We start from the raw sequence: 23,753 nt of genomic DNA, 5'->3' as shown, positions 1-23,753 counted from the left end.
TCTATGAAAGATTCTTTGGCTTTGTAGATGTTAGTGGTGATAGAACAGCAGATGGTTTATTTACTCACATAGCACGAGTAGTTAATGAATTTGAAATTTCTACTAAATTCATACGACTATAAACCAATTATATATTTTTAACAAAACACCCATACTCCAAGTTCAGCATATGCCACTGGTGTTTGTGGGTCATGGCATGCCCATAGTATGCAAATAGGGACTATAGGAATCAGGCGTATAATGCATTATTAGAAATATTTAAAACAATACAACCATTGATATCCTGAAAAGAAAACTGGAAAACATGCATACTGCATACAAGAAGGAATTAAACAAGGTAAGTAGTTTCATAACTATTTATTTACTTTGTTTATATTTAACATTATTTAAGTTTTACACTATGTAATAATGTAATATTACAATTAATTCGGAAAATTTAATGTAATTGTAGGTCAAAGATAGTACAAAAACAGGTGCAGGAGCGCAAGAAATTTATACCCCAAGATTGTGGTACTTCCAACATTTAACCTTTTTGGATGAGAAAGAATATACTAGGAGTGGAAATGATACTCTGGATGGAACAGACGAGGAAGATAGTAATGTAAGTAAAATCCAGTCAATCACAACCACTTATATTCATTTGTTTATAATCTTTAACATATCTTCTTGGAAAGACACTTTTCCTTCGTTATTGAAATACGTAGTTAATGTGTTTCGCACTTCATTCCCTGCTTCATTACACTCTCACATTAGTTTGACAGAGAGGTACCAATCAATATTTTTGGTTCCATTCTCCTGATTAATATTTGAGGAGAAAAATTCGCTCCTGTGCCGGGGATCTGACCACTGAGCTATGCCAAATTCAATCCACAGCACCAGACCGAACTCCTCTCCTACAGTGTTTCCCTTTTGTGGCCTGACTCCAAGTTGGGCATATACGTTGACGTTTATATTTCCAAGTCAACTGCCATTATACAAGGAGTGCACTCAGCTGAGTGACTAATGGCCGGGATTCTGCAGTAAAGTGCACAGCAATCTGTACAGAATCATGCACTACTAGCTAGACGAATTTACTAAAGATGTTATTAATTGGTTCAACAGAATAATAACTGTTATAGTGACAATATTTGAGAAGAAAAATTCGCTCCGGTGCCAGGGATCGAACCCGAGTCATTGGTTCTACATATCAAGCGCTCTGACCACTGAGCTACGCCGAATTCAATCCACAGCACCGGACTGAACTCCTCTCCTACAGTGTTTCCCTTTTGTGGCCTGACTCCAAGTTGGGCATATACGTTGATGTTTATATTTCCAAGTCAACTGCCATTATATAAGGAGTGCACCCAGCTGAGTGACTAACGGCCAGGATTCCACAGTAAAGTGCACAGCAATCTGTACAGAATCATGCATTACTAGCTAGACGAATTTACTAAAGATGTTATTAATTGGTCCAACACAATAATAACTGTTATAGTGGCAATATTTGAGCAGAAAAATTCGCTCCGGCGCCGGGGATCGAGGACTTGGTACGTAGAACCAATGACCGAGTTAGATTCCCGGCGCCAGAGCGAATTTTTCTCCTCAAATATTAATTGTCACTATAACAGTTATTATTCTGTTGGACCAATGAATAACAACTTTAGTAAATCCATTCTCCTGGTCGAAAGACTAAATTGTCAACATTTTCATTGTCAACAGATGTTTCAGTAACGTAAACTGCATTTTTCTTTGATAAATAATTGTGTAGAATATAGCATACTAGGACAATGATTTCCATATTTTCTGTATTTATAGAGTATGTGTGTGTGATATAATACTCGAAATCTTGATGGTAAGATTCCAAAAGTGTTCTCCACAACCCTTCTTGCTCGAGGTAATCTGTAGTTAAATATACATTTGTCATGTGAGATATTTTTTAAGGGACATGTTTGTTCCATGCAAATGCACCGTCTCCAACGAAAATTTAAGGGACACTTATATTCGTACTTGGTAATGGAGAAGGATGTGATAATTTCAATTCGTCATTTATCAGTTTATCTTATAACTTTGTATTTTGAAAGACAGTGGCATCTGAAACACATCCATTGGTTCCAATATGTATACATATATGCATCAAATGCAACCAAATTTCATCTAAACACGTATGCCAGACTTTAGATCTACCAAGGAGGGACATCCTTTTTCCATCATATACAGTATTTGCGTTTTGTCTTAAAGGAAGAGTGTTTTGAATATGGGCAGAGTTGACATTTTCATGACTGTACAAAAAAAAAAAAAGAAGTTATCCCTTTATATGTAGTTGAAGAAACTAATATCAATCTCAAAATTGCAATTTTAATAAAAACATATTTTAGATACAGGTTTCTGTACAAAATAATATTTATCTGGCTGTAAGTTACTATGTCACATTTCTCTGGAGTCTTTCCAAAGTGCTTGTGGCAATATGTTATGCCAAATCAGAGCGTTTAGAATAGAAAGTGTGGTAACTCAGCAAGGGTCTAATGGGACTTTTAAACCCCAGGGTGTTGCTATGGCAACTGAGCAAAACATTGGCATGACGATCATTTTAAGACTGCAGTTTTCCTCTTCATACTGTGGACAGAGCATGTAGAACTAACTCTGCTATGAAATTAAGGAGATATTTCTTGTGGTGTTTGGGTGAATTTTATGTGAATGAGTAGTAATATGCCTAATTGTTTTGTTCCTTGTGTAAATCCGGTTATATAATCAATAAGAAAGTGAGAATGTTTCTTTTTTCCATCCAAAGACTAGGCTATTTTTCAGAAGTGGTGTAGAGCAATTCAACGAGGACAGAAAACTGTATGCTCGTTCTTATATCAGTGTGATATCCATTTTTCTGCAATTTTGATAGTAAGAGCCGATAAATTTATTATTGATGATAAAGAGGTAGGACTTCCATGGAAGAACTGGCGACCAAAACCGATTGCCATACCAAATATTTTCTCGAACTTGCCTCAATACCTTAAAAAGTGATAAGAAGAGAAAATCTGCAACCAAGAGGACATCAATCCTTTCTCATAACAATGTACCCTTACCAAATACCATCTGGCTATGACCAATTCCATCGACGGTAAATAACCCAATAGTTGATACAGCATCGTTAAATAACCAAGTAAAAAAAGAATTGGACGTGACACCTGAAAATCAGAAGAATACCTTAGCTAATCTTGAGCTTGTGTGCATATACGTATGTGCCATTACTCCACACCTGGATGTCCGAAATTGTCTAGTTACATTGGCCGTAATTCCTTCCAGTGAATGAACGCCAGACCAGCATTTAAGCTGTTTAGTGTGAGTTTTTCAAAATCGATACATTTTTTAGAGCCATAAAAGGTGATCGGTTCGAGGGAAGTGAAAGTACAAAAGAATTCACAAGGTGAAAAAACAATCTTGCAGATACACTGAACTCAAAGACTCCCTCCCCTGCCCTGTAAGAAGGATTCTAGCATTACACGATTTTAGAAAATATATTACACGTAATTGGTAATACAAAGAACACATATGCCTAAGAAAGAACCCTTGAATTATTTATAGAGTGACAATTCAGAGCACTCACGAAATATAGTAATTCATATGGGATAGCAGATTTAAATATATTCTGACAGAAAAAAATTTAACTAGGATCCTCTAGAGCGACATTTCAGAATTAGAAAATGATTATCTTGTGATGTTCACTATAGACCTTCTACATCTGAACATTTTTCAATCTATGTGCCAGTTAAAAAATGTGCCGCATTCAAGTGATAATAATTATTATAAACTCCTAATTGAACCCAAGCATCTACTTCATTAAATGTACGAGTACATGTTTAATTATTAATTATTTTATTTTTAATAATAGCATTTCAGTCGTAATTAACGTAAAAGTTATTTCAGTACGTATAATGCTGCTTTGCATGTACAGCTTAATCTGGTTTATAATATTATTAGGCTACATTTGTTTATCACATTCCACATCATAAAGGATTTCTAACTGAGCATAAGAGAAAGTAATAGATCTCATGGAAAAGTCGTCAATTTAATATTCTCCAATAAGTAACATACAACTAGTTAATACAGTACTACTAAATTATTTTAATTTTACAAAACACAAAATAACCTAGATATCTAAAAAGATTAAAACTTGCATTAGCATAGATATAATATCGAAGCTTAATTTGTAAGTCTGAGTTGTACGTAATATTTCTTGCAACTAATGAGTAAACAGTAGATAAAAACTATTGGTGAAAATATAGTGTCTCATTTATTATATAATATTCTGTTCTGTGTATAAAAACTATAATTTCATGTCAATGCGTACTTTAAATTACACAAAAATGTTCATTTTTGCAAAGCTGTACTTCCAAGGCTGTCGGCACAATGTTCCAGTTTTGGGTTGATTATTATATTTATTATTCAGGGGTGTATTATATAACTCACAATTTGTTAAGGGGACACTATGGTGAAATAATGGTGAAAAATTAAGAAAATCCACTTAAAAATTTATTGTGACTCTCTATTTAGACCGAGCTCAAAAAGCTAATTAATTTATGTTCCCATGACTACTTTGAAGCTTTTGAGCTAATATAAACTAAAAATTGTGAACATTGTGACACAAGGAGCCTTTTTAGTGATGTCAATATAAAATACATTTAAAAAATATCATTTCAAAACTATTAGCCCTAATAGCACCAAATTTTGCACAGATGATAGTATTGTAGGCATGTTTATGCAGTTTAAAATTCATAAATTTTGGATGAAAATTGTACAAGATTTAAAACTCACATAAGTGTCCCCTTAATATAGTAATATTACATTTTTAAAAAGTAAAATATTGTAACAAACTACTCTATAATACATGCTTATCTAATGGTTTTTTTTTAACCTTTTGCATTCATTTGAATAGTGCTTTTAAAACTGCGGTCGGAAAACAGAGCTAGCACCAAATTATTAACTTCATGGGCTTAATAGTAGTTTTGTCTGAAGGATTTCCCCAGCTGTTTATTATTAATTGTAAAGCACAAATTCCAAAAGATGGTATCACATGTGGCAAAATATTTAAATTTCAATGTTTATTTTAACTGATTACAATGAAATAAAATTTATTGCTACCTAAATTCATATTTATTTTGTGGCAACATATTACTGCTCCAAACCCATCATTTAACATACAGTATACATTTTCATAGCTTATATACATATTTATCACTTGGACTTCAGCAATTTCAACAAGCTTTTTTCCATTCTCTGTGCCATGCATTTCTGATGAACATCTCTTTTTAAATGTTTAGAAATATCATATTCACTACTGGTCATTTCCATGAATATGTACATTAAATTATAATTTCCTAGAATCTGAGTATTTACTTAGTCTTTGGTTTTTTTTTTTTTTTTTCATCTTTGGAACGTACATTTTAGAATTCAGTGTTAGAAACACTGTAAATAATCATATGAAAATCAATAAAGTATATATAAACAAAATGTGAGAAGAAACAAGAATTGTTTTGTGTACTTGTGAAAACTTTATATCTGATGTTCTGAAAGCTCTAGGACTTCTATTTCGATAGGTAAGTATAGTTAGACTCTGAATTTTCTAAATATGTTCACTAACTGTTCATTCGACTCATTTCATAAGTGGTAATTTTAAGAATTTTAACCCCTTACTGCATAGGACAGTTTTGCACACACTGGTTTAATATTCAAATAACGTAAGTAGTTCTCTCCTTCTCAACTGATGTCACATATGGTCAAATCCAGTTATTGGCAGTGTGCCATATCTGTCCCAGTATGCAGTTTGAAATATTATATACTTATATTTTAAGTTATATGAATATAAAACCAGTATGTGCCATATCTGTCCCAGTATGCAGAAAGGGGTTAGTGAATGTCTGGCATAATGTAAGTCACACAAACCTTAGATTTTTTAAAATATTTGTCATAAATGTAAGGAAAATGACTATGATTTTTATTTCGATATTACACTTCAGGTAGGACATTTTGACATATGAAAAATATTTTTTGTTCTTGTACTATACAGGATGAAAAGTAATGAAACTGACAAACTCCGGGATGTTGTATGGGACATGGAAACAAACAGTTTTCTCTAATGTCATATTGTGCTCTGAGACACTATTTCACCAGGACACCAGATCTTAATGTAACACAAACCATGTTTTATTGCTTGAGTCTCTTATAAAACTTTTACACAACAAAATCACTGCAAAAGATATAAAAAAAAACACTTACACACCAAAATCACTGCAAAAGATGTTAAAAAATATCTCCATTGACCTGTACACAAAGGTTACATCAGCAGGACATGAATTGTCTAATGTGATAAAAGACTTTAGGATTATCATTTATTTCCCCTGTTGCAACAAATATCAGGCCACCAGATCATCATATGATTCAATTGGGGTTGCATAAACAAGATTACGCATCTGTCCCTTAAAAAAAAAAAAAAAAAAAAAAAAAAAATCCAGAGGGTCAAATTGGGAGATTGAGGAGGCCAAGGTACAAGACCATCTCTGCCAATCCACTTCCCTGGAAATTGTTCAAGCAGTCATGCATACAATGTGAATTTGTAGAATAGTCATGAACTGAAGAACGCATACGCCCTCTGCCGGTTTAATAAAGCACTGCACTGGGTCAAGACGTACAACAAAATGTGAATTTGTAGAGTAGTCATGAACTTAAGAACGCTTACGTTCTCTGCCGGTTTAATAAAGCCTCTGAAAAAAAAATATATTAGAGATAACCGTTTGTTTAGGTGACCCATACAACCTCCCGGAGTTTGTCAGTTTAATTACTTTTCACTCTGTAAAAATTTTAGGATATAATATATTTATAGAGTAAGTCACATTTTCACAATACTTTTAAGATTTATAGTAAATAAGTATTGACTGTGTGTTTTAGAATGGCAAAAACAGCATCACAACGCAAAGCAGAACAGAGGGAAAGATTTAAGGAATTAGAGGCTATACAGACTTTAAGAGAAAAGAAAGTGAAAAGCAAAAATTGAGGCAAAAAAGGAAGAAAATTAATTTGACAAGAGATGGACTGGATCTTCTGATAAAGAAAGAAGAGGGATGAAATAAAGTGGTATAGAAAAAAAAGAAATTGCCTAATATTACCTAGTTTCAACTCTTAGGCTATAGTTCTGAAACTTCACTTTAAGAAACATTCATATCAAGAAGCGCATGTGGCAAAGGATTTGCCGAAGCCTCTCAATAAGCAGAAACTAATAATGCATTTTCACCAGAGATCAAACACCAGAAAGTAAAAAAAAGGCAGAAGAAACAAATGAAAATGTTGCGATGAAATTTTGAAAATAATCGTGAAAAAATATCCTGATTTAAATATTACAAGACCTGTTACAAAGGCCTACCAATTAGATGATAGTGCACAGTATTTTAAACAAAGTATTATTTATGTTTGGGCACAATAATTTATGAACAGCTTCAGTGGCAATTCTCTATAAGGCATGGAAAGGGGGCCATTGGTAGTCTTGGTGGATCAATTAAAAGAATGGTGAAGAAGGCCACTCTATCTAGAACTTAAGATCTTCGAACAAAACAAAATTATTATTACCTATGTTCCTGAGGCACAAATTGCTCCAATGCGGAACTGTCAAGTACCCATAATTAAAAAAAGTTAATTGAGAAAATATCGCCATATAACATTACAGTTGCAGATATTTTTCTGAAATCAAAGGAGTACAAACATTTATTTCGTAACTGACGAATAATTAATATAGAATATAGGCCCATGACTAGTGATAATGAAAAGTCTGAAAATGCTAATTTAAGCAGTGATGATTGGCTCTTGGTTCCATTTCAGGGGACTAACGAACTATGTAGGATAGGTTGGTTCAATCTTTCCTCTATTACGTTAAAGTTTCTGAAATTTAACAAATCATGTAGGCCTAATAATTCTTATGGCCTCAAGAAGACATTTCTTATATAAAGAAATATTTAACTATTAAACAACTACAAGACCCAGTGTTTCAGCAAATGTAACTTAATTATGTAATGGTTTAAAATTAAAAATCATATGTTGCCAAAGTTACACTTGACACTTATCCATAAGTTTTCAATGCAAATAGTGAATAAAACTTTTTATGTTTTACAAAACTGTTACAAACCATTACATGGAAATGTAGTGTCAATCACATTAATTGTATTTCGATGTAAGTATAAAATATCGACTTGGATTTAAAACATAATTGTTACTTAACAAACATCACCCTTTTTACAGTAGAAACAGCCCTATGGCATAATTTTATAACAATTCACGAGAAAGAAATATTACTTTATAAAGTGGTTCAAAAATTGACTTCCTTTCCAGTGGTGTAAGTCACATTTATATTCAGTATTGTTCTATTCAGTGTACAGTGGTACTACTGAATGTTACTTCTGCTTAATAACAGAGCATTTCTTCAAGCACCAGTTACAATTGTTGTTATTTGAAAGTTAAGTTTCTTATTACTTAATTGCAATTAAATATTATTAGGTGTTGTCAAATGTAGTGTAAGTCATGCACTGAATTACCCTACTGAATTCGCTGTCACAAACCCTACACTTGCCAAAATAATTTTTTTCCAATGTGCAAACCTACATTGTTAAGAAAATTAATTTAAATTTAATGTAATTATTTAGATCTAGAAGAAAAAGTTACTAGTTAACGATAAAATAATACAAGTGATGTTAATTTTCTAGAGGACAGACCTTTTGTGTCCTGTCTCGTATTACTTAATTGCAATTAAATATTACTAGGTGTTGTCAAATGTAATGTAAGTCACGCACTAAATTATCCTACTGAATTCGCTGTCACAAACCTTATACTTGCGAAAATATTTGTTTTTTCCAATGTGCAAACCTACATCGTTAAGAAAATTAATTTAAATTTAATGTAATTATTAAATCTGGAAGAAAATAGTTACTAGGTAATGATAAAATAATACAAGTGATATTAATTTTCTAAAGGACGGACTTTTTGTGTCCCACCTCGATATATGAAATTGAGACATGTCCTGCAAAATCAGGACATCTGGCAACCCTGTATAGGACCAATATTTTTTATGATACAATAAGGCGAGAAGCCTACATTAGGGACATTTCATAGAATTCTTTCATGATATATATACATTATTTTAATGTACCGAAGTACATATGATGTTTCCATGCAGATATTCTGCGTCATCGTATGATGAAAGAGTGCCGGAGAGAATTTTTCTCCATTCCACTACTCTTTCATGAATTAACAGTGAAGAAATACTCTTTGGCCATTTTATCGGAACAATTCAAAAACACACTATGCCAGTTTTTCCAGTCGAGTGTTGAAATTTGTGTTTAATCACCAAATAATAAGCCATTATTTATGCCCATACATGTCTCCAAATCATAACCTATATAATTTGTATCTTTAGAAAAACCTCAATAGACATCTCTATGAAACAAACTTTAACACATAGCCCTGGAAAAATTATTTTAAATTCAGCTTAATAACCAGGGAAAGGAAGTTCATGCCGTAAAAACGTGAAGAGTATGTATGCATTTATGTCGTAAAAATAGATAAATATGCTACAAAATATGCATTATCAGTCTGATATTATTTTAAGGGGACACTCAACTTAAAAATTGGAGAAAAAGTGTCATAGAAATGAAAAATTAAATTTCTACACTAATTTACGTGACAGAACTAAATCAATATGCAGAATTCTTCCCCTATTCATTGAGAAGTCACAGTCAAATGCACAAAGCCAAAAAATAAAAAATGATAATTAAAAGTGATATTTCAATTAATGACTGATTAAAAATTGAAATATTTTTTTATTTTGAAAAGTATTGGATCTAATGAGCTGAGATTTTGCATGTTACTTTTTAAACTTTTTCTCCAAATTTGAAAAAGATTGGTCAAATAGGAAAAAAGTTCCAAAATATAGTTGAGTGTCCCCTTAACAGAAAGTAGGGTATAGGTAACTTACATTTAGTCTATGGATTTTGAAGTGCTTGCCTCATTGCTGAATGCTCAATTTATGCTGTTACAATTCACAACTAAGCAGTGACATATGTTTTCTGTTGTCATTCTTCGCCTGTTGTCTCTCAGCATAGCTTTGTAGCGCGGAAAACTTCGTTCTACATCACAAGAAGTAACAGGGGCTTGCACAAAAGCTGTGAGCTGTTCTATAGAAAATTTTGTTGGTTTTTGGGGTGTTTTTCCTTCGAGAATATCTTGAGTATCTTTAAGTTGATAATAGCCAGGGTTTTTGGAAAGAATATTGTTTTCTCGTTCACTTTATCTTCTACATTTCCTGGAACTGATGTTAAACTGGATATTGTTCTATCGAAATCTGCTAGACTGCAGTAAAGGAATACCAATTGCTAATTTGAGAGGCTCCCTATGAGGGCGTCATTGTTACGTTCATAAACATAAATTAGTCATGTTTACGAGGTTACACACTTTTAAAAATGAGGGAAAGACAAATAAACATACATAATATGCAGTTTCCTTGCATAAATGTTAAAATATGATGCTTTTATAAATAAAGGCAAAATATGCACTTTTATGCACAATAAAAGTAGTATCATTGTATTCATAAATTTGTGATTCATGTAGATATATAATCTTTCAGCATATTCACACAACGATAGAGAACAAATATGCAAATGCATGAACTTCCTTTCCCTATTAATAACACATGATGACCTGTAGTGTGTGCTTCACAAGAAAACTGTCAATGAACTCATATCAAAACTTCCTTTCAAACTGCGCACAATGTTAATCTCCACAGCAGATAGACAAATAAGAAAATAGCTGCCTATAGTGATTACAAGGTCGCAAAATTAAAACTTGACTAACAGATTATCGAAGTCCCTGGTTATGAGTAAGTAGTGTTCTGAACGAACACTGAAGTATGAAGCTGATGAAGTATGCTGAGTGCATAAGGACATCTCGCATGCCACATGACAGCTTAAACATCAATGGAGGATGGCAACTCAACCACTCTAAATATACGCCATTTTCTTTTCTTATATTCAAAGTAAATTTCAACTATCTAACTCTTAGTATGGACAGCTAATATTTTGCTCGTGGCTTATTTGTCTGTGTGCTGTGGAGATGTGTGAGTGCAGTTTGAAGGAAGGTTTAAAATGATCTCATTAACAGCTTCCTTGTCAAAATTTATCCAAGAGGAATATATCTGACAATGTGGCAAACCTTCCATCAGACCTTACAAAAATAGACTATAACTAAATTACATTTCTATGGCGATCAGAGTCCTTCATTTTTTTTTTACCAAGAGCTGACTATCTCCTTACCAGAATCATTAATAATGCTTATATGATCAGAATGGGCTAATTGTCAAAGAATGGTTTAACACTAATTATACACCAAAGTCGCTTTTATTCTCTATTTTGTTCCAAGAGACATACAGCCTGAAATGCATTAATATTTTCTATCAACTTATTCACATCGTTCAAACAAGTGACCTGTTTTCCAATATCTGGCAGGGGAACATTGTGGCCATAAAAAAAGATATCAGGTTTGCATGTTCCTTTAAACACAACTCCTTTCTCAATACTAAGTCCACCATCTGAACTAAATGTTGTCTCAATAAATGCTACATATTTATCACGAGGGTGCCTGTGCATGGCCCACAGGGACGATGGTAAAATCACTGTTGAAGCGTGATCAATAAGTGTACTGTACGTAAAAGCAGCAATGTGGCAATGTTGCAACCCAGCTGTTGTTTCGTTTGTATTGTAAGGTTCAGGTTTGGTGTTTTCTGTTGAGAGGTCAGTCTCACTTCTTTGCAACAATGTCTCAGAAATGTCTATTGATTGGTTACAAGTTTCATTCAGAAATTTGTCACAGTCTTCAACTAGATACTCCTGAAGTTCAAAATCTTCAGGTTCAGCATAATCAACTTCTCTGCGTAACTGTGGACTCTGTACTGGTAATGTATTCAATTGTCCATCAGTGGATGCATATTTGTTCTTTTCATAAATTGAAAAATTATGTTCAGCTTTTATGGATCTTTTCATAGTTTGATGAAGGGCCATTTTGGTGTGTTTCTTGCTAACGGAATCGAACGTTTTAACGTTGCAGTTGAGTGCATTTGTTTTGCTTTTCTTTCCAACTGAAGATGTTCTTGCTCCAGAATTATTTCTTCTACCAGGTTTTCGGCCTCTCTTCTGTGGCTGGGAATAATGAACATAAAATATTATAAATCAGTGTGAGGTATTCTAGTTCATATATTTAAGTGGTATTCACATTAGTAATAACTCAAGTTATCTTTACCATTCCTTAGAAAACACTCATTAAAAACAAAATTGTTACTACTCTAGAACGACATATTATCTAAAAAAATTAATCATATTATGATTTATGCAGTATAAATAACAATTATTTATTTTGGCGTAACTATACATACAATTATATTCAGAACCTAGTCTTTCTTTATATGCATTCCTACATTTCACATGTATTTCTCACTTGAAAATGATATATTTAACGTTTTCCTAGTGAATTTCTCTTATAAAATTCACTACAGTTTTCATAATAATTATAATAGAGAGAGAGAGAAACTCATCCGGCCTTAATTAAGGATGACCACGAGGATCCAGAAATGAATAGCAAACAAATACAATTAATTAAATGTGAATATTGTTATAAAAATAAAGTGTAATAATTAAGCACCATTGATTATCAATTATAAAATAAAATCTTAGAAGATGACTATAAAATATACTGATAAAAAAAAGATTTTATTTAAAATTAGCATATCCTTAATTAAGGCCTTCTGAGTGGTATAAATGCAAATGTATAATCTGCAGGGAATCTTTGAGAATTTGCGAGATGATTTTTTTAATTTCAAAAGATGATATTGATAATTGTTTTAAAAAATGATATGTAAATTTTGGTAAAGAACTCCGAGCACCAAAAAATAAACCTGTCACTGACCAATTGAAGAGAGGGATGTTATACTTGGCACTAAGGTAGGGAATACAAGGTTCATAAATGGCCCTCTTTTCCTGATCAACCTGATGAGCTTGGTTTAGATCTCTCTCCATGCGTATAGTTGGATCTATGATAATAGCCTTTCGTTGTTGCCTGTTTATTGCTATTATATCCGCGCTTCTGTGAGAGTCGTCTTCAGAAATACAGTGGACCTCTTCATGAACTTCCCAACCCTTGTTCCGAAGAAGACAGGCGATAGCTCCACGGACTCTATGATGCCTGTTGTTACACAATAACTCTCCTTTCCGACAAAAGCCCAACACATGGCCAAGAGTTTGTCTCGTTGCAGCCTGGTTGACGGCAACGGGTCGTGCTGAAAGCTCTGCCAGGAACGGAGAGCACTGCAGTAAGGTTGCAGGACATCTTGATTGCACTAATATATTCTGAAGACGACAAATTCCTTTTGGTGCTGACTCATGAATTGGCTCTTGAATATTCTTCATAGATGACTACACCTTTCCCCTTATGAGGTAACTGACATCAGGAGTCAAACGATCTCTTTCGCAATTCATCACGTAGATGTATTCCAGTTGTTCGAGGTGTTATGTTGGCTTCAGGAATTTTCAGGCGCTTGAGAGCAGTTTTCTTCTCCTCTTCAAGATTCCTGACAAGAAGGAGATGATCATCACTGACTTGGGAGAGTCGTTTACAGATGTTAAAATGCTGAATATTAGCTTCCCATTCAGCCTTAATAAGTCCTAGGCCACGTAATTTTTTAGAAGAATATAGCATGTCATTAGGTGTATCATCAGGAAGAGATATCATTTCTTTGACAGCACTTCTAATTACTTTATCTAGATCTTTAAGGAAGCTGTCAGGGAGCTGATCAAGTGGAGCACATTGCAAAGGATAGCCCAGGCCATATATATTCATTCACAATCTTCAATTTCTGATCAGGCTTAAGTAATGGAGTTTGTGTAAGATTGTTAAGATCACTTGTTCAATTTGTTATAATTTTCTTTTTATCTAAGACTATTTTGTCGCGAAAATCAACTCCCAGATATCGAATTGTTTCAGATTTATCATCAGTACTATGTATAGCTGATCCATGAAGTGAAATGAGAGCTCCTTTAGTTAAAACACCTCTTTCGAGAATTATACACTTGCTTTTAATAGTGTATATACAGGGAAAGACCTGACGAAAAAGAAATAACTATATGTCTGAAACTATTGCATTTATTGTCGTGATGTTTAGACAGTCACAAAGGGAAACACAATAAGTTTTAATGCACATCTATATGAGCATCATTTGTGGCCTGGGCTATGTCCAAGCAATACTCAATTTCCTGTCACACATGCGAAAGCATCTCTGGTGTGACTAGTCCTATTGCTTCGTAGATTCGGCCACGTAACTCTGCAATATCGGTCACAAGAGTGCGATACAATTTGTCTTTTACAGAAACCCCACAGAAAGAAATCCAGTGGAGTCATGTCCGACGACCATGGTGGCCATGGCGTAGGTCTGCCTCTCTCAATCCAACGGTTAAGGAATGTGCGCACATGGTTAGCATAGTGTGGGGAGTCTCCGTCCTGTTGAAACACTGTTTCTGGTGGTAGTTGTGAGACAGCATAATTTCGCAGGATATCCAGGTATGTGTTACCTGTCACTGTGAGCTCTTGTCTGTTTGGAAACGACGTTGTGCACGCTTCACTGACTTCAATCTAGCCATCCATAAAACGCATTCTGCTTCCTCTACTGTGGTAAACATTGTTCAGCTGTTCATTTGATATACGCACAACTTGCATTTTCAGCTCTCAGGGGCCTGTTTCTCAAAGCTCATGGACTAGTAATACTAGTCTGTACAGTAGTAATATTAGTTTATTTTACAAGTCAGTGTTTCTAGAAACTACAAGGGTAAAGTAGTAGTTACCAGTTCACAGACTAGTAATATTGGTCGATTTCACCAGTTCATAAGTGATTCTGTTTCTCAAAATAGTAATCTAGTTGATTATACTAGTATTCAACAGGAATATTGCTACAAGACTCTAAAGGCTGGTAGTTTCTATATTATCAGTTACCAGTGACAACCTTTCTCAGATAATCGAAACAAAATATTGCATTTATTTTTTTTAATACATGTGATTCCGATTGAAGTGATGAAGTTATTGTGAAAAGAGCTGAAACTATATTGAGAAAGAACAATTATTATTCCTTTACAGGAGCACTTATTTAAATATAATGAACAGTTTAGGTAAATTGCTGAAAAGCTTGGAGTCAGCCTCGGTAGCATACTTGGTATAGCGCTGGCCTTCTATGCTCGAGGTTGCGGGTTCGCTCCCGACCTAGGTCGATGGCATTTAAGTGTGGCTCATGTCAGTAGATTTATTGGCATGTAAGAGAACTCCTGCGGGACAAAATTCTGGCACACCAGCAATGCTGATATAACCTCTGCAGTTGCGAGCATCGTTAAATAAACCATAATTTGAATTTTGAAAAGCTTGGAGAGTTGTTAAATATAGTGGAACCTGCCATAACAAGACATATAATAGAAGTCATGCATTATCAGCAAAGCTTCAAATACAAATTGCTCTACAAATTGGGATAGTGATTATTTTCCAATGCCATCAGGTCTTTCTGTCCTAGACCAGCAACATATACAGAATATTTTCCTAACAATCTAATATCAATTCATCAACTGCAGTAATTTTTGCTGACTTTCCTCCTCCACTGCCAGTTCTTCTGGCATTGTCAACTTTAGCCTACAAATTACATATAAAACGACACTAATTTATGAATAGAACAAATGTAAAACTGAAAAAAAAAAATTAGTGAATGTTTCATTAAGTTATAAGTGGCATTCATGTCGGCAGTAGACCCACTAGCTACATAATATGTTTATATTATGATACCACAGTCTAGTATATACAGTCACGAAGCTCAATACGTAGTAAATATGCATCCATAGATAGTTGCTAACCACTAGGATCGCTAATATCGCCTCATTTCATACAATGCGAAATAGTACCGGCACAGTCTATTGTTCCTAGCACCCTCACAACTCAAGCTTCGTGACTGTATATACTAGACTGTGATGATACTGTGAACTTGAATTGGTACTCATCAAAGTTGCTTTCTTAATATTGGGCCAGTAAGTGTCCCTAAGGTATGCATAATCTTTGTTCTGAGGTATCAGTTCCATAGCCTCACACATTACAACATTTTTTGTCCATTCGTTAACTTTATAATTTTTTCTTATTATGCTTGAAAAAGTACCGAATACTATATCCTTCGATTCATTAATCATATTGAGTATAGATAATTTGCTTTCAATTGATGGAATTTTAACCGAAAAGAGAAATCAAAACCAAAACACAAAAAACTTAGCCTTCTAACCTCAAATAACAATACATACAAATGACTATAAACAAATTAACTCAATCAGCTGACTAGTGAAAGAGATCATGTGACTAGTGAAAAATTGTCACAAGTTACTAGACTGGTAAAATAGTTTGAGAAACAGAATCTACTAGAACTGGTGAAATATACTCTGGTAACTAGTAACTGGTGAACTACTAAACTAGTATTTTTGAGAAACAGGCCCCAGAGCAAGACTGACTACATACACTGTGCAGAAAAAGCTTTTTCTCGTTTTCTCCTCGTGCAATGGTATGCGCACGCGCGTAGCATGCTGCTAGGTAACAAAATTTATTGAGTTTCTCTTTATAACTGTGAAAACATTGAGGTAATAACTGTAATAATTTCAGATATATAATTACTTCTTTTTCGCCAGGTCTTTCCCGGACACCCTGTATGTATATATAATAATTATTGTCAAAGTCAATTTTGATAAGATTTTCAGTACTATCATTGTTATGTGAGTTGTGATGTCATTGGAAACATTTTTAAATGGCGTCCTGTATTTTTCTGCATACCATCTGAAAGATTTTATTATTATTACAAAAGCTATAAATTCTTTTATATGACAAACGTTGCTATTGTAACAAAATAAATAGTTAAAATAAATATATTACAGAAACAAATGTTCTATTAATTAAATGTTCGAAATGTTGCCCATTTACGACCTAGCAATGTGAAAGACGCAGTACAAATTCCTGTTTAACATTTTCAATGACTGCTGGTGGATTTCTGTACACTCCACTTGTATTCTTCTTTTCAACTCATCAATATCAGCAGGCTTCGTAGCAAATACTTTACATTTCAGTAGTTGATGGTCTACCAGATCTTTGGACATCTCTCACATGTCCATTTTTATTGAATTTGTTTTGTATTCTACTCACAGTAGATTGATAAATAGGAGGTCGATCTGGATGTATTTCATTGAAAAGTGCACATACTTCATCTTATGTATGTTTCCTGTCACCATATTCAATCTTCATTAAAATTTCAATTCTTTCACTTTCACTTAATAACATCGTTATTTTCTGTTAATTTCTACGAATAAACTGCTCCCATAACGCCAGGAAATCCAACTATTTATTTTGTTACAATAGCTATGTTTGTTGTCTAAAACAATTGATAGCTTGTGTAACCATGGACAATAATACATTTTTTCAGATGGTATACAGAAAAATACAGAGTGTCATTTAAAAATGTTTCCGATGACGTCACAACTCGCATAACAATGATATCAAGAATGGTTTGTTTTTATGAAAAAGTGTCTTTTAAAAATATACTGTTTGACGTGTCTGAGTGTTTTTTGAAAAACATTTCCATTTAGCTGTAGCAGAAAATATGCATGACTTTTGAAATGCACTGTATGTGGGATTACTTGTCCATCTCCTGCAAATACTCTTCCTCCACAACACAATTCCACGTACCTTAATTTCTTCCATATTCGAGTTAGAGAAGATTGATGGCACAGCACCATTTCGAAGCTTTGGAATACCCCTATCTATGAGAACTATCTGACCATCAATTACATGAGAATAATGCCTTTCTATATCCTCTTCTTTGAAATGCAGTGAACATATAACATCATCTTTGCATAGATTCCTATCATTTCTTTTGATAACTGAATTCCACTTTTCTATCATCTCCTGTAAATAAAAACAAAGCTCACTGAATGAATGTCTTAGTAATCTTACTATAAACTCTTGAACTAATCAGTATGCTCTCACTTTGTAATTTTCATGACATGTTGGATATTACAGAAGTACAAGTACAAGTATTTATTCGCATTACAGCCATTCCATAAAATAAGGGAATTTTCATCTGAAAAACAAGTTAAGGAAAAGCCTACGTACAAGTAGTCAAATTGAACTTCGTAACTTATAACTAGAGACGAGAATTTCATGCACTATAAAATCTCAAAATATGCATGCATTCATGGGCAATCAAACTATGAAACATGCGCATCAAGCGAAAAATACATTAAAATATGCACTTTCATTTTTGTTCCAAATGTCTTATTTCACTTCACTTTTTTTGCACAGTAAACAACCTAACAACATTTCTAAATTGGTTTCTGTGAGATTCCTGCGCTTGTCAGTCAATATGTTTTTTAAGCAGAGAATGACCTCTCTACATTGCAAGAAGTTACAGGTGCAAACTTGAATGAAGATATTTGTGACAGTGTCAGGTCAAATTCTTCAAATTTTCGCCACAAATAACCTTCTTCACTGAACAAAAGAATCCGTAGTCCGAGTTCGCATTTATGACCCTGTCCAGTTTGTTTTTTGCTGCTACACCCATTTTCCCACGGGTATAACTGAGGGATCTATGGAATTTTTTGCAGATTCTTTCCTTTTTTGCATTCTTGCTGATGCTGCGACATACTGGTTGACTTGAAATTTTTTAGTACATTTTATCTGAAATTATAGTAGACCTTACGGTTACCTAGATACAATTTAAAAATGGACATGGTAATTTAATTAGTTATTTTAAAAAAGTTTTCTAATTTTTTACAAAGAACAACTGCCATAGAAAATATTCGGAAACAGAATAGCAGTGCTTACCTCTTTACCGCAACAATACGACTGCTTACCTCTTTACTGCAACAATCGCAGAATATGACATCCCCATCTGATGTAATAAAATTATTTCCTTTAATCCACTGTGCAAAGAGTACACTTTTGAAATCTTTAATTGGAAGCATATTAGAACAACATTAATACACGCAAACAGAATGAACAAACACATTAACCACTTACGAGATTCACACACTGCAAAGACAGTTTAGTGAATGATTCCAAAGAAGAATTTAAATTGCTACTAGTCTGAAAAAGGAAGAGAATTTACAACCTCCCTGAAAGAGGGTGCTTTTGACCTAAATTATTTGTCAGCAGTTTTCTTGAACCCCCTATATTTCCTCTCTACTATTCTCAAAATATCCAACGTAATAAATCCATTTATGACACACAGTCTATAGAGGGTCATCGGTAAAGTGTTGTAAAAGTGAACTTCCATCCAGGGAAAGCTCCTCTAACATCCTATTATGAAAATCTTAATCTTTTATTTCATTTTTCTGTTAGGTTTTTTTTCTTTTCCTTCTTCAGTCCTGATTCCTGAAACTAAAATAAGGAACATAAAAATCGAGAAACTGAGGTGCCCTCTCAAAACCATTAAAGCATGCACTTAAACTGAATATAATGTACATTATATGCATTATGAAGCTAAAAATTGCTTAAATATGCATTATGCACATTTTTATCCCAAAAAAAGGCCAAAATATGCAAATATGCACGGAAAAAGTACACATATTTGGAACTGGAAAGTAATGAAATGGATAAGTACTAAGTTTGAGCTGTGTCCTATGTTCCTATAGAAACATGGATTTGCATGGAATTCTCGTCTCTACTTATAACAATAATACAAGGGTGGATTGGAAAGTAATGCACAATAATTTTTTTTCTGCGTTGGTATTGCGGCTGGGATGTTGACATATCACCAGATATAGTTTGAAGTTTTCACTACAGACATATTTTGTTTTGCATATGCAGCTCTAGCAAGAGAAGTGTGAATTATGCAAGAAGGATGGCGCCCATGTTACTGTCGTCAACTTGTGAAGAGCAGCAAAGTGTTGTGCGATTTTTGTGGGCTAAAGGACATAACCCGACATGTGTGGCGTGTGCGGGGAAGACTGTATGGACTGTAGTAACATCTCTAGGTGGTGCGCATTCTTTGCAAATGGCCATGAGAACCTTTGAGAATCGCCATGTTCTGGGCAGCCGGTAACAGCTGCAACCCAGTAGAATGTCACAGGCACTAAGGCGGAAATTTTGAATGACTGATGAATGATGAAGAAGAATGTTTGTTTCCTCCAAGAAAAAGGCTGAAACTCAGTAGGCAAGTAAACCTTTCGGCAAATGCCAAAGAAGTATGCAATATTATTATCAACTAATTCAGTGAACGTTTTCTACAGGCACTTATATTTGGCAACTTTAATATAGTCTACTTGAGCCAAAGAAATTTGCTTCATACAGAGATAAGTTCCCCACTGATCTGGCTAATATTTTCGTAAAAAACTACAGTCCTTTAATTTCGAAATAAAAATGTATTAATGAATTATCAGTGCTATATCAAAATGAAACATTTAAAGACATTTCCTTTGTGTGTGATTTGTTCAATTTTGTTATGGATTACTCCTTTGAAGATTCATTCTCTGAAGTGGGCAAAGCCCTTCGAATTGTACTAACAACACCTGTTTCAACAGCTGAGTCAGAACGGAGTTTCAGCACATTAAACATGATAAAAACATTCCTGAGAAACACCATGGGTCAAGGTAGGCTGAATTCGTTGGTTTTCTGTTCTGTTCATAAGCAGCATCTCCACCAAATTCCGAACTTCTAGAACAGGGTCATTGAAAAGTTTGCCTGCCAGGACAGACAAGCACATCTTCTTTATAAATAATTCTGCAAATTGGTGAGTTTAATGTTGAATTTGCGTTATTATGTAGTTAGTAGTTTTAGTTGTATATTATGCGAAACTAATTTTTAAGCAGAAACAATTAACTAAAATGAAATAAAAATCTTGGTGCATTATTTAACATTTACCGCAAAATTTGTGAAATATCTGACCCCACCAACAAAAATGATCACGAGCTGCCACTGGCTGGCAGCCTGAGTAAGAATCAAGAATTTTGACTGAATCAGGCTTGAGTAGAGATTTATTATTATTCATGGCAGTGGAGAAGTGAGGTTTTGTTGAAGATGTCTTATTAGTTTTTAAATGTGAACAGAAAAGTGATAATTGCCAAATTATCATTGCGCGCCCACGCACGCGCACACACACAAAAAGAAAATTAGAGAAAATGTTTATAAATGGCTTCGAAACAAATTCCTGCCAAAATTGGAATCACCAAGTGTTATTGTTATGGATAATGCAAAATAGCAAAATTTTAATTCAGATAAAAAAACATCTACTCGTTCCTACATTGTGAGTTCGCTGACACATGGAGTGGCCTATGATGAGTCTGACACCAGATCTCATCACCTCCAATTGGCATACAAGATGGAACATTAAAACGTTATATATAGGATGAAATCAAAATGGAGCACGGACATCTTACCCTTCATCTCTATATCATCCTGAACTAAATTCTATCAAGATGGTGTGGAGTAAAATTAAAGGAAAACTGGCTAGTTTGAGTATTGGTTCATTTTTACAGGAAAATGATCAATTATTAAGAAAACTGTTTAGTTAATAATCTGCAGAAAAGTGGAAGAAATGTTGTGAACATGTTAAGGAGGTAGAGAAACAATATTCTGAATAAAAGAGTAGTGTTCACACAGAGGAGAATATTGTAATTTAATACCAGTATCCCTTTCTTCTGGCCCCAGTGCAAGTGACACTGATACTAACAGAAATGCTAATGAATAAAGGGAACAGGGGAATGCAGCTCAATGTAATGGGGCATGAATGCCTGAGGTAGCCCTACGAATACATGTAAGAACTCAATTTTTTTTCGTAGTCCACCTATAGAAAGCACTGTTGCACAGTGCCAACATGGACAAGTAGGCCTACTCGAAGGTCCAAATTTGCTTATTTGTTTCTCTGCAATAAGTTAAAACTTATTTATTCATATTTCCAACATTAAAATAATGCCATTTTATCAAACTCTTTTCGGATCCCTCCTCCATACAAGAAAAAAAAAAAAAAACTCTTAAGTCGCTATTTTCGAGGTGTTTTCTAATTAGGCCTTAATTATCTTTTTTTAATAACATGCTTAGAAACTTTTAATTTACTTAACCCTTTATGAAATTTGACCAAAAACACACAAAGCATGTGTTTTTATTTCATTAAAATAAAAAATGGTGTTTCTGAAATTTAAAAAAATAAAACTTTTCCCTTCTAGTAGGGATAAATTACATAGCTTATCATAGTAAAGCCCATTAGTCCACTGCTGTGGAGTAACAGTATGCCTGACAGTGAAATAAGTGGGTCTGGGTCCAAATCCTGGCTGGGGTTCTTTCCGAGGTTTTCCCTCAACCAATTGAAACAACTGCTGGGTGACTTCGGACACATTTCGCCATCATTTATTCACATATCATTATCTTAACCTGGGTTAAGTTCACTGTGCAGCATGCTGTATTCGTAACAGTGCAGCCGTCTGGTGGCAAATATGGGCGCGCTTCCATACAGGGGTAGTGGAATTTCCTCTAAGGTTAGAGCCAGTTTAGGTGTGTATGTATTAACCGAAAAAAGTAATATAAACATGCGTCCTATTCTCAATATTTTCTAGCCTCTAATAATTTTTTTTATTAATACACACATACCTAAACTGGGCTCTAACCTTAGAGGAAATGCCACTGTCCCTGTATGGAAGCGCGCCCGCCAATTTCGCACCGGAATAAGAGTTGAAATTTGTTATAAAAGTGGTGGCCGGTGAAGAGGTGTGATCGCATGCCTTCCATGTAAGCTTTCTGGCAGGCCTACATAAATACATAGCGCGTTTTCGAGTATCAATGACAGGTTAGGTTTGGTTAGTACAGGTTTTTGGTATGTTCTGAATAGGTATGCACTTTGGTTGGTAACTTACATGGGTATGGACAAATACTCACCTTCCTTTGGTAACGCAGTTGTAAAGAATTGCTCTTTACATTTTTTAATTTTCAAAAATTAATTTAAGGAAAAAACTCGGTGAATATAGAATATCCAACGCCCACTGAACGAATATTTCACTTTTATCACTGCCAATGTTGCGCTATAATCGTATATACAAGGTAGGCTATAACAAAAACCTAAACTAACCAAACCTAACCTTTCAAAGAAGCAACAAGTTATACTAAATATGTGTAAAATTAGCCTATGTCTCTATAGTGGGCGGGACATAAGTAACATTGACCAAAAACTCCACTAGATTAATTTATTCTTAATAAACTTCTACATTACCTTAGGTGGTCGAAAAAGTGACGGACAACCTTTCCCTTCTTTCCTTGCTCTCTTAAGACTTACAGGGTTTCCGCTTCTGCATCCAGGTACAAAACAACTATGTGAAGGCATATCAAAGAAACATTACAGCTCTTACGAGTGCATCACTGCAAAAGCGAACATTGTCTAAATAAGACGTAAAATTATTACCACAATTGTAGGCTAATTTATTATAATCGCATCATATCATGCTAGATCTGGGTTTTCATTTTTTCCCCCACCATTTATTTATTTATTATTATTTTTTTAGTGTCGAAGATTAAACTTGAAACTATAATTGGCTGCCTCTATCGTGAAAGGTCCCGGAGAATCTTCGCATGCATAAACATATTACACATTATTTAATATTTAACCACGACCCAAGAGGCCTTCAAATAATATCAAGCCCTCTTGCCACGACCTT

The 23,753-nt window shown here is 34.1% G+C and overlaps 1 protein-coding gene across 4 annotated transcripts; it reads right to left on the bottom strand.

Moving 5' to 3' along the window:
- Positions 1–658: 658 nt before the first annotated feature.
- On the bottom strand, positions 659–23,749 carry LOC138701616 (uncharacterized). 4 transcript variants are annotated; one of them, XR_011332638.1, is made up of 4 exons: positions 23,312–23,749; positions 18,100–19,491; positions 17,800–18,018; positions 659–12,200 (listed from the first exon to the last, which is right to left on the bottom strand). XR_011332638.1 is itself a non-coding variant. In XM_069828691.1 (4 exons), the coding sequence occupies exons 2-4, from the start codon at positions 23,420–23,422 to the stop codon at positions 11,403–11,405; spliced, it is 1,128 nt and encodes a 375-aa protein (XP_069684792.1). In that variant the 5' UTR covers positions 23,423–23,457; positions 23,572–23,729; the 3' UTR covers positions 659–11,402. The 4 variants fall into 4 exon arrangements, 1 of the variants encoding a protein (XP_069684792.1); XR_011332639.1 differs by lacking the exon at positions 18,100–19,491 and having other exon boundaries at positions 23,312–23,408; positions 23,501–23,730; XM_069828691.1 differs by lacking the exon at positions 18,100–19,491 and having other exon boundaries at positions 23,312–23,457; positions 23,572–23,729.
- Positions 23,750–23,753: the final 4 nt, after the last annotated feature.

The sequence above is a fragment of the Periplaneta americana genome, chromosome 6 (genome assembly GCF_040183065.1).
Source record: "Periplaneta americana isolate PAMFEO1 chromosome 6, P.americana_PAMFEO1_priV1, whole genome shotgun sequence".
Classification (NCBI taxonomy): Eukaryota; Metazoa; Arthropoda; class Insecta; order Blattodea; family Blattidae; genus Periplaneta; species Periplaneta americana.
Note: the sequence above shows the minus strand (reverse complement) of the source record. Positions and strands in the feature narration are given on the sequence as shown.

Bases quoted from the DNA above. Each gene is read 5' to 3' on its own strand.
- LOC138701616 (XM_069828691.1), bottom strand. From the start codon at position 23,422: ATGCCTTCACATAGTTGTTTTGTACCTGGATGCAGAAGCGGAAACCCT. The intron at 18,019-23,311 runs GTAATGTAGAAG...TTTTATTTACAG, and splicing joins CACTTTTTCGACCACCTAAG to GAGATGATAGAAAAGTGGAA. The intron at 12,201-17,799 runs GTACGTGGAATT...CATTATTCCCAG, and splicing joins CGAATATGGAAGAAATTAAG to CCACAGAAGAGAGGCCGAAA.